We start from the raw sequence: 12,328 nt of genomic DNA on the forward strand, positions 1-12,328 counted from the left end.
CGAATAAGTGTGCATTTTTTGTTTCTGAAGGAATATAGGTTACAGGAAAGGGAGGGTAGTGATGCCTTAATATAAAACTGACAAATGTATACAAGATCTACTGTTTATTCTGCTCAGATCTCAGTTTCTCTGTTCTCTGTTTAAAAAAAAAAAAAAAAACATCCAGTTTATACACAAGTGGGGTGTGTAGAGTGTTGAGAGCATGACTGATCATACAATTATTGTAAGTGTGCAAATAGATTTCTCTGCAATTGCCACTTGACCTATTTACACAATCCAACACCAAACAAAAGCCTGGTAACATGTCCATGTTTGTAATATAATCAATCAATCAATCAATCAATCAAATCAATGAACATGTGCGTCCTTTAAAAAAAAAAAGTTTGGAGGTTGTTTTGGCTGATGAGGCATCACACCTCCTGTCTCATGACCTTCTATGGTCCTTCATCCCTCCAAGCTCACAAATATTCCCTATCCGAAACACTCTTCCTGTCCACAATCATTCCTACACTTATAAAACCACCACACACACACACACACACACACGATGTTTAAGGCAAAGGGTTTGACTAAAGCTTAAGAGGACTGAGCTGTAGTTTTCGGCAACAGGTATTTAGTTTTTATTACACAAACACATCTGCTCACACCTTTCACCACTTCAAATTTATTTAAAAAGTTATTAACTTTTTTTTTTTGGGGGGGGTGCGTTTCATAAGCTCGAGGAACAGAACAAAAACAATCCATCTTCAGCCCTGTTTACACTTGGTTTTAAAATGCGCCTTGGGTAACCGGATCAAAAGCGGACAGCCGAGACGCATCGCTGTTTACACCTGTGTCTATCACGCATCTCCAGCTGCTCACTTGTGTTCAGATTTCATTACCACCTACATCACTTTTACCGTTATGTCCTAGTCATGGACGCATTAGTGTTTACACTACAAAAGATACGTGGTTAAATGCATACCAGACCACCTCAGCAAGCGGTTTGAGGAAATGTGTCTTGGTAATCATTTGCATTTTGCGCGGTCCACTTGTGATCCGATCGCCTGAGACGCATTTTAAAACACAATGTAAACAGGGTCTTATATATATAGCTAGTAATATTGCATTTGTCTTTCCAGAAAAGCCCTGGCCCACTCCTGAAAGCCACTGAAGAGGAAACTTCCCTTTGTTCACCATCAGGCTGTTGCCACCTGTTTTCACATTAACGCTTTTCAATTTTAACTCCAAACATCAGAAATAATCACGCATTCAGGATCATCAAGCATCCCATCCATCCAAACTGATATACCAAATGCTCATCAAAGTGCTTACCAATCAATACTCTTGGTTGTGATTAGTTATGTGAAAAATGCTACCTGGGGTACTGTAAATAATATGTGAGAAATGGTGGTGAGCCAAGATTTTTGTTGCATAGAAAAAAAATGGAGAAAATATTTTGTCAGTAAGCTTTTCTCAAAAGCTGCCCATCCCTGACGCAAAAAACCCTGCTCACACTAAGCAGCTTCGTGGCTAGCACTGTGCGATATAAAATACCTCTTTCCAAAACATCTGAATCCGCTTCGTTAGAAAATATAGAATTATATTCATTCAATCTCTCAAGCAAAAGGAACTCTCCATTCAGATCCGTGGAGACGCTGCTGATGTTCTTCCCACCTTGGAACACAGACTCCAATGCCTAAGTCACTCAAGGGTGTTATAAATTACATCCACCTTAAACTCTCTCTCCCTCTCAAAGACAGCCCACTGCTTTCATACGGTCTGATTTTAAAGAATTGGCTACATACGTATAGTAATGTACATTTGTCTGCCTAATGATTCAGCTAAACTACCGGGGGAGGGTGATTCACTTCTCGGTGGAAAAGAAAAATAAGAGGAACTTTAATCTCAAAAACAGGCTAAAAATTTAAAAAAATAATTAAGATGGCAGAAGGACAGGAGGCAGCTTTAAAAACCTCGAGGCAAAACGAAAGCAACGATGGAGGAGGAGGGGGAAAAAAAAAACAAAAAAAAACACACCCAAAACAAACAAAAAATAAACGCTGTTGTAAATCCTACAATCCATCACAACGATACGTTTGTGGCCTTTGAAGACTTGTATCTGCATGTGTGTCTGTCATCCACTCTTGTGAGAGAAAATGACCGAGTACTTGGCATGATTAGGCAGTTCCACATCATTTCCTTGAGACCAGTGTTTGTTATTTATCTCTGTCCAAAGTTTCACCCTCTTCCAGCCACGAGAGGGCTTTAGTGTCACCGGAACTCGTAGATGGGCGCGCTGTGTTCAGGAACATGCGTGAGGTTGAGTGACTGGTACCTGAAAAGCAATGCAGAGGAGATGATGAGGGGAGGAGGGGGAAAATAAGCAGGAATGGTATTGATTCCTGTACAACTGAAGCACAGAAAGCAGGGCCAGCTTGTCTGAATGGGCTTTCAAACGTAAGGAGACATACAGCACCAATCAAAAGTTTGGACACCTAATTCAATGGTGTTTCTTTAGTTTAAGACATGAAGTGTCTTAATAAAAATAAACGATTACTAAAAAAAAAAAAAAAAAACCCCACACAAATAGACTTTTCTCTTTACTTAGTTGAGCAGTATATTTACTATTTGATCTCAAAAACACATTAAGGCAGCAAGAAATTGCACTAATTAACTTTTGATGATGCACATTTGTTAATTGGAAAGCATTCCAGGGGACTACCTCATGAAGCTGGTTAAGATAACGCTAAAGGCCTCTGCATGCTCTTGCGACAAGGCTTTCGCAGATAGCTTTTCGCAGACAGTTGTAATTTATCGTTGAGCGGGGAGTAATAGGCGTGCGCGATGTTATTCACCGCTACAACGCAAGGGGGCGTGAAATCAATAGGAGTAGTTGGTGGGTGTGGTTAGTGGAGTGTTTATCCTCCGGTTACTTATAATGACTAGAACTGGAGTCGTATAGATGTACGTACTTCCTCGATCAACCGCTCTTCGTGCTGCTCCATCTTCACTCGTGTTTTTAAAAATGGCGGTCGTGAAAACAAACCAAACTGGGAAAGTAGGGAAGTGGAAGTGCGTGTACAGTGGATGTAGAGTGGACCAATCAGAGCCCTCTTGTCTGCAACGCTGTCTGCGAGGCTTCTGCGGTGGTCACAATTTTTGGGAGGTGCGCGCAGAGCGTCTGCGAAGGTGGGGGGCTACGCAGACACTGTCTGCGACGCTATCTGCGAGGACTGCGTTGTCAGCATAAATTGGCCTTAAGTGTGTAAAGCATCGATCAAAGTTTTTTAAAAAAAAAAGTGCTCTGAGAGCACAATATCCCCCGCTGGCAACTATACCATAACTCTGGTAAAATGCGACTAAATTGAAAAAAATTCCAATCTGCGTATTACCGACATATAACAAAGAATCCTGCCAAGTTTTGTGAAATTCCTCCAAAAATTATGAGAGGAGATGATTTCAGAAGGTGAGCACCCTTCCTGGGACGGACATTGCCACGGCATAACCCCCCTTCGGGCCTTTCGGCCAGCGGGGGATAATAAAAATTGTGAGGGAAGTTGATTTCAGAAAGCAAGCACACCTTGATGAAATTGCCAAAGTACAAGTTTGTTAATAATCAAGAGCATAACTCTGGGAAAATCTGCCCAAGTTAAACGAAATTTCAATATGCGTATAACCGTCATATAACAAAGCCTTTTGCCAAGTCCCAACTCCTCCACAAACAGGGAGGAGTTGATTTCAGAAGAATGTACACCCTCATGAAAACTGTCAAAGTACAAGTTATTTAATCAAGGGTCAAAATTCTGGTAAAATTTTCACAAACGAAATTAAATCGCAATGTATGCATTACCGTCATATAACAAGGCCTTTCGCCAAGCTTCGAGAAATTCGGCCAAAAATTGTGAGAGGAGTTGATGTCGGAACGCAAGCACACCTTCATGAAATTGTCAAAGTACAAGGTTGTTAATCAAGGGCTGGAACTCTGGTAAAATGCGACTGAATTGAAGAAAATGTACGTAGTACCGACATAATGCTTCTTGTCAAGTTTCGTGAAATTCCTCCAAAAATTGTAAGAGGAGTTGATTTCAGAAGGAAAACACACTCGTGAAATTGTCAAAGTATAATTTTGTTAATCAAGGGCTGTAACTCTGGTAGAAATGTGACCCAATTTAATGAAATGACAATACGCGTATTACCGACAAAGAATCCTGCCAAGTTTCGTAAAATTCCTCCAAAAATTGAGGAGCTGATTTTAGAAGGCGAGCACCCTTCCTGGGTTGGACGAACATCACCATGACATAATCCCCCTTCGGGCCTTTCCGCCAGTGGGGGATAAAAATATGATGGACACTTTGAAGCATCTAACATATGTAACATTTAACACTTTAGTTTACCACATATGATCCATATGTTGTTATTTCATAGGTTGAGGTCTTCAGTATTGTTTTACAATGTAGAAAATAGTCAAAATACGGGGGGGACCCTATGAATGAGTAGGTGTATCCAAACTCTGACTGGTACTGTACACGCACACACTGGGCATCGACATCAGCTTATTTGGTGTGATCAAATATTTTAAAAAAGACGATTATTTTAGACGTTTGTGGAACCGATTGCAACAGCATCAATGGTCGTTAAAAAGAAAAAAAGTACAACTAGAAAAGCACTCGGAGAGCGCAGACCTCCGCCAAGAATCCTTTAAAAAATTCCGGGATCCAGAAGGTGATCCGGATCACCGCCAAAATTTAATGGATTGTTCCTTGTGCCCAGTCACACCTCTGGAAAAAAATTTCAGAGCAATCCGTTCATAACTTTTTCCGTAATGTTGCTAACAAACAAACCAACGCTACCAAAAACATAACCTCCTTGGCAGAGGTAAAAATGGTATGAAGCAAGGCTGGGGCTGCTTTCTTTCTAATCCAGACTGTAGACTGATGCAGCCCATCAGTGACCGAGTGCAACACCCCCTCGATTTGCTCTCCACTTAGTCCGATATCTTTCATCAGCAGGGATTGAGAAAGTGCTTTGTTCTCTCTATTAAAAACATATCCTCATGCTAGTTCACTAGGTCAGGGACTAAGAGTACCATTAATCTATGGTGGTGTTTACATTAGACCGTATCCGTATCGTTGTCGTTGCGGATGCACTGTCCGTGCACATTAAAACGCCGGGAAACGACTCCACAGGCGGAACAGTTTGAATCCGCCAGGGCCCACGTATTCAACCCAGTACGTATCTGATCCGGTGCTGTGTAAACATTGAGGAACGAGGATACGCAGTGCTGAGCTCTAGCTGACGTCGTCATTGGACAACATCACTGTGACATCCACCTTCCTGATTCGCTGGCGTTGGTCATGTGACGCGACTGCTGAAAAACGGCGCGAACTTCACTTCCTGCTATTTGTCCTGAATCACTGCTCGTGCGCTTCACTCGCGCGCTCTGTGAGCTGCGCAGGGCCGGAGTGCGCACCCTCCAGAGGGCACTCGCTGTTCAGGGCGGAGTGATTTGGAGCGCAGGATGCCTGCGGAGCCGAGCGTATCCGTGTATTGACGTTGCTGTGTGCACGCGAATCGTGTATTGACGTTGCTGTGTGCACGCGAATCGTGTATTGGCATTGCTGTGTGCACGCGAATCGTTTTAAAAACGTTAATCTGATGATCTGCTGATACGGTCTAATGTAAACCCCACCTAAACACCCTGTTAGGGAGGTTATTATGTGTGTGCATGTATGAGTTTCTTATTATACCACTGATGAGCGCTTGTGATGTAATGCAGTGCTTAACCTGGATAGTTTCATTGTCGTGCTATTCATGGATGCTGCATTTTAGCCGTGAAATAGGACTAGCTCCTTCACAGATTTTGAGCTTAAAAGGAATAAGGATTTTTTTTTTTTAATCTACTGCATCTAGCATCTCTATCAAAATATTTACCTGAAGTGAAATGAACAGAAACCCTGCTGAATCAGCTCACTTGTAAGGAAAGCTTAAGAAGGGTCATTTTCTGTGCTCAGTGAAACACTGCTCATGATCACGCACGTACTACAGATGCGGTAGATAGAGCTTATGCTGGAAATTACGCTAATGCACTCATCTCCGCATCTGTGAACGTCTGTAATTAGCCTTTCAATTAGTAGCTTCTGCACTGCTGTGAATCGAAACATCGATACATTATTGATCCCATAAGGAAATTGTCTTGCGACAGCAGCTAAATAAAGCAGCGCGTGCATGATGAGCAGCTCGTACAGATACACAAGTAGCAGTAAAAGCCTACATATACAAAATTAAGTGATTTTATTTTTGAAATTATGACAACGCTGATGTCTGAGGACATTATGTATTGTGCACACAAACACAAAATGCCCCTCTGCTGCTCTAGATGTTAAAAAAATAAATAAATAAAAATGTAACCGTCTTTACTGATAAATAAATAGTAATCCTTTCCTGGCAAAACTGTGCCGCCTACAACAGTGTCATCTAGATTGGTACCAGATTTCTGGCCAAGTTGAAAGCATACCATTCAGAGCTTCTGTGGTAGTAGAATCCCTCGATGGTGGCTGTGGACTTCTGGAAGCAGATGTAGTAGAAACCAGCAAAGGAAGCACCGCTGATGTCTTTGATTGTGTGGTCTGGGACAAGAAACTGCTCCTGCACTCAAGATAGGGAGAGAGTTTTTAGAATCCAAATCCTCCTCCTTTGTAAGCAGCGCACAAGAAAGGATGTTAAAATCAAAATTTGGTTCATGGTGCAATTTGACCGAAGAATAGTGTCGATTCTGCATTTGCCTTTGCACTCCACTGCATGAAACAGAGCGCCCTTACTCACTCTGACTTGCTAATCACAGTCATTAGATCACATAACCCCGTGCACACACCAGAAGCAAGGAAAAGAGGGAGGAACCATGCGGTCATTTTAAAATGACCCAAAGTGCCTGCTTGTAGTAAGAAGCAACTCATTTTACCTAAACAAATATGTACTGAAGATTAAAAATAAAAATTAAAAAAAAAAAAAAAAAAAAAAAAAAAAAAAGACTACTGCAGTGTTCTCCACTACCTGAAGTTATAGCTCAGCGGTAGTATTCAGGCTTTCGTCTAAACCGGGGAACAGGGGCGCTGCGCCCTCTTACTCTCGGCCTGCGCCCCCTTACCAAAATGCCGATTGAACCCCAAGTCACACTTAGGCCATGCACTTGTATGCTACTGCACAACATGCAATCTTTCTCAAAACGATCTTTTCTCCGTGAAAACATCCCAGCAACACCACGTGACAATGTGTCTGATCATCAAATACGTTATAGTTACTCCAAAAATATTCCAATCATAGTAGATACACCGCCAGACGGTGCAAAAACAATCCGAATTGGCGTTTTCCAGACTGAGGCGCCATATTGTTGAGTTGTTTACTTGTCGCGGCTGCTCTCGCGAGATTTGACATGGGTTACATACAAGGTCAGCTGACTTGTAGAGCGAGATTTCTCGAGACTGAATGACCTTTCACCCACTGGCGCGGGAGCTTTTGACAGAAGTAGTTCGCGAGTTGTTTTTGTTGACACTTGGGCATTTAAAGATGTCATCCCGCGGCACGAAACGGAAGAAAGCCAAAGACTGTCCGGGGCAGAAGATGATTACTTCTTTCTTTTTCAATGTTGACAAACAATTTGTTACAATTTCCCTCTCAGATAGCCTCAGAATGTCCCATTGTAGCCTCAATTTTTCAAAGGCTTCGCACAGCAGGGGTGGGGACGGACGGACAACCGGCACCATCCCCCCCCGCTTCGCTCCCTCACCATGGTGAGTGCCCTCATACTAAATTTTTCTAGAAAAAACCCTGGTATTGAGCGGCCGTTGCCGGGGGGTGTCCCCCCTCGCACCAGAAAATTTTTGAAATAAGAAACCCCTCAGATTCCATTTCCTGGCATTTAAGTTGCATGTTATTTATTTCGCAAGTAGCTGCTTTTGTGCAAAATCTTCTGACACTGGGAGCCGACTTTACATTTATTTTATTTTGTCACTCCGTTACTGAAATGTTTATTGAATAGAATATATTTGTTTTTAATTGAATTCTACACAAAATTACCTTTCATTTGATGTGCAGTATGTGTCTTTTCTTTCCACCGTACTCCTCTCGGAGGTCTGAGGCAATCGGAGCCACTTAACTGACACGCACTCCTGTCGCCGCACTACACATGCGTAGTGACAAGTGAGCGAGCAAGCGTTAAGGGCCTCGGATTATCTCAGGATAGAAGAAAGCAGAGCCCGGGGAAGAAGACAACACTCCCAATATATGTTGTTTTTTCGAAAAATAATAAGTGTCGCGGGATGCAGGGGTGATAGCGTTCCGGCGCTGCGCCGGATTTCCGGCGTACCGTGGCTAGGGGAAAAAAAAAAAAAAAAAAATCTAGTTTGCCCATTGTCCTGTGTCATTCTGAGATGCGCAGATAGACAGTAAAGGGAATTCCGAATTCCCTTTACTGTCTATCTGCGCATCTCAGAATGACACAGGACAATGGGCGAACTAGATTTTTTTTTTCCCCAGCCACGGTACGCCGGAAATCCGGCGCGGCGCCGGAACGCTATCACCCCTGGGGATGACAACGGTACTTGCGAAGCTGACCACATCTTGAGCGGCCATGACTAATGTAAACCTTTTCACTAGGCTTAGTGCCAGAAGATTTAGAATCAGGATCTTTCTGTTTCAGCCAACCAAACAAAGACATCATAAGAGTTGAGAATGATAGCCAAGTGATGAAAGATAACCTATGCTAACGCTTAAAGGTCCCATGGCATGAAATTTTCACTTTCTGAGGTTTTTTAACGTTAAAATGAGTTCCTCTGACCTTCTTAAGTCACCCCAGTGGCTAGAAATGTCAATGTGTAAACCAAACTATGCTCACCCTTTGTCAACATTTGAGAATGGCGCGTCAAAATGGCGCGTTGATAGGCTCTTCCCTTTACTACGTCAGCAAGGGAGATGATCCCCAAGCCCCCCCTCTGGATTCCCACCCACTGTATGGATTGCCCGCCCAGCTCAAAAGTTGCCACCATAGATACGTCACTTCAATTTTGTAGTGAGGAGACCATAGAGGACACAACATGGCACCACCTAAGCGAGCGAAACATGGAAGTTGCACTGTACATGGATGTGACAACACAGAAAGGAGTCTGTTTTTACTGCCGACGGGAGAGTCCCTGAAGACGCAGTGGCTTAATTTTATTTACTCCAATAATATGCCGTCGAGTCTACCTAAGACGGTGTATGTTTGTCGGAAGCATTTTCCTGAGGAATGTTTCCACAACTTGGGACAGTACAGGGCAGGTTTTGCACATCAACTGTCACTGAAGCCTGGGTCCGTACCAAGCATCCCTTAGGGTATTAGGCAGAAAAAGAAATTTACCAGTCAAAAATAATATTTTATATAATCCTGATAAGCGCCGCAGGTGCGAAGACGAGCGCCGCAGGCGCGAAGTCCCTCTAGGGGGGTCTGGGGGCATGCCCCCCCAGAAAATTTTTGAAATTTAGACTTCATTTCCTGCATTCTAGGACATTTTCAGGGTGAAATGGCGTGTAATTTTTGGTCAGAAATATTGCATATTTTTACTTTGTATTTTTTTCAGTTTCACTCCTGAATGTATCAGATGTATGTATGGTGTCTGATTTGGTAACAAAAGTGAAAAGAAAATAAACAACAATGAATTGTATATAATCTTTTGATCTAGTTACAGTATTTAATAAAAAAAAAAAAACCAACAGTATTCTATTTTACCATACCCCAATGAAACCCCCTTGTTAATCAATGTATCACACATACCTTTTCTGTCTTTTTGTGGAAAAACGAATCAGTTTTTGTCACATTCAATTTGGGGCGTTTGTTGGGATTCATCTTGATCCAGAAGAGTGAGTCAGCAAAAAAAAATGCGGTTCTCCCGCCAAGAAAGAGGAAACTACAACGCAGGGTGTTTGGCAATTTTCGACCAATCAGAATTCGCGATTTATTCAGTCCGCATGTTACAAGATTCAGTGCGGGCCAAAATGGCGGAAACGATGAAATATTCTGATTTTTCATTTCAAGTTTTCAGTATTTTTCGTATTAAACTGTGTTTCTTACGATTTGTAAATGATGGCGGAACCACACACGGACTGGCCATCGGGAGTAGCGGGAGTTTTCCCGGTGGGCTGGTGGTTCAGTGTGGGCCAGCGGAGAAAAAAAAAAAAAAAACAGTTGCGCGCTGGCCTTTAATATGATAAGCAATGTTAACAGTTTCTTTAACAAACTGTTAACATTGCTTATCATATTAAAGGCCAGCGCGCAACTGTAATAAGCAATGTTAACAGTTTGTTAAAGAAACTGTTAACATTGCTTATCATATTAAAGGCCAGCGCGCAACTGTTTTTTTTTTTTTTTTTCTCTGCCGGCCCACACTGAACCACCAGCCCACCGGGAAAACTCCCGCTACTCCCGATGGCCAGTCCGTGTGTGGGCGGAACATAACTGGATTTATCGGATGACATGTGGGAGTATTCATGTGCGAAAATTTTCGGCATTATCGTCCGTTTCAGTATCCGTCTGTGTGTATACTTGCCCGTTGAAATCGGCAATCACCCGTCAAATTTACGGGTGGACGGGTCTCTGCCTAATACCTTAGCATCCCTGCCGCATCAGCCACAAACACCGAACAAGTAAGTGTATAACTGTTAAGTCTTTTTGCCGTGTTTTAAAATCGGTGCCACGTTAGCCTTGCAATGGCTACATTAGCTGTGCAGCTAACCGCTTCCTGCAGTTAGCCAGGTACTCTGCGCTACAAAACCAAAAAGCATGCAGCATGCTCTGTTAAACTGAGTTTAGTCTGGAAATTGACTAACTTATGAGCTTATGTTTGACTATTGCTCCGCAATGCATGTCTTCTGTTGGATAAGCGATATGTTGCTGTAGTTGCTGCTTCTATCCTCTTTGGTTATGGAGCACGTGTTCAAGCCTAGGGTATTATACGTTTGTAAACTACCACTCCGAACACTCTCACTCTCTGTTCTCTGTGTCACGTTGAGTTTACGAAAGGAGTCCGAGGGAGAACGGGGTTTTGTCTTAGCAGCGTGGCTACAGGCGCTGATAGCAGCGAGTGTGTGTGTGTGCACGCAAACACTATACTACTAGTGTTGTACACACATTTTCCCACTCCCTTATTTAGACTTGTGAAGTCGGACTCCGGGTCAAAAGCGAAAGCTTGGACTGTTGCTTGACCTGCCATTGCTACTGTTCACACACAGGTAGCATGCTCGCAGCTTGGTCAAGCCCCTCCCCCTCCCCCATGGCCCGCCCCCTCCCCCATGGCCCGCCCCCACCCTCTACCCTTCCCCGCCTCCATGCTTCTCATTAGCAAAATGACGCACTGGGAAAAGCGCTGAAATGGGGCTTTCTCCCAGGAGGCTATATCTACGTGCCGAGTGTTCATTTCGAGAAAGGCTGCGGATATAACATCCGGAAATCTCCATGAGCCCGTTTAAAGCATCAACAAACCACCATGCCATGGGACCTTTAATGAAGATGAAGCAGAGCCGATCTGACCTACATAATGTGCATCGCTCTACGTAGTCGTTATCATCGTGACCACTGGGACCAGCTTAAAAGGGGGAAAAAATGTTACGGAAGATAGATAATTCAGCAAGTCGGCGTTCAACTATATGCCTGTGTGACATTGAAACATGTTGAACCTATTGTAAAGTAAAGCGCATCAACGATCTGTGATCAGAGAATTACTTTGGTGTTTGTATTGGCGTGGGTTTTTTTTTTTTTACTTTTCTTTGAAGTAAACTTTTTTTTTTGACTGGGCGGCCAAAAATTAAGGCTCGGCGGCACATTTGAGTCGGCGGTAATAGCTCTTCTAGCCGTTATGACTCGGCGGGCCGCCGAGTCATTAACGATAGTGGAGAACACTGTACTGTAAACGTATGAATGGAGGCGAGTGAGTTATGGCTACACGTACCGTTTCTCTCAACACTTGATAGTGATACATTACGCACAGATTGTGTTCAAGACCAGTTTTCACCCACAAGAGGCTTACGATTTGCTATCAGCAGAAGAACACAAGTATTGCTGTGACTAATTATTTAACCAGGCGTTAATATTACTAATCTCCATCAAATTTGGAAGGACACCCTTTGCTCTCGGCAAGCTTTGTGCCATTTTAAGCATTCGCATTCACAGCATTTGGCAGATGCCCTGATCCAGATCACTAATGCATTACAAACACATCAGTAAATCCATAATTCAAAATGCACATACAAACACCCACTAGGAAACTGGAGCTACCATGGTTTGCTATGGTAATGACAGAATTTACAAAAAAAACCACCT

The 12,328-nt window shown here is 43.0% G+C and overlaps 1 protein-coding gene across 1 annotated transcript in view; it reads right to left on the reverse strand.

The window, feature by feature from the left end:
* gid4 (GID complex subunit 4 homolog) overlaps positions 1-12,328 on the reverse strand; it is an 84,592-nt gene that overhangs the window by 43,712 nt on the left and 28,552 nt on the right. Inside the window, exons 5-6 of the mRNA XM_060901726.1 lie at positions 6,497-6,627; positions 2,258-2,317 (exon numbers count right to left, since the gene is read on the reverse strand). Coding sequence (XP_060757709.1) covers positions 2,258-2,317; positions 6,497-6,627 — 191 coding nt within the window. The remainder of the gene's footprint in view (positions 1-2,257; positions 2,318-6,496; positions 6,628-12,328) is intronic.

The sequence above is a fragment of the Neoarius graeffei genome, chromosome 20, assembly GCF_027579695.1.
Source record: "Neoarius graeffei isolate fNeoGra1 chromosome 20, fNeoGra1.pri, whole genome shotgun sequence".
NCBI lineage: Eukaryota > Metazoa > Chordata > Actinopteri > Siluriformes > Ariidae > Neoarius > Neoarius graeffei.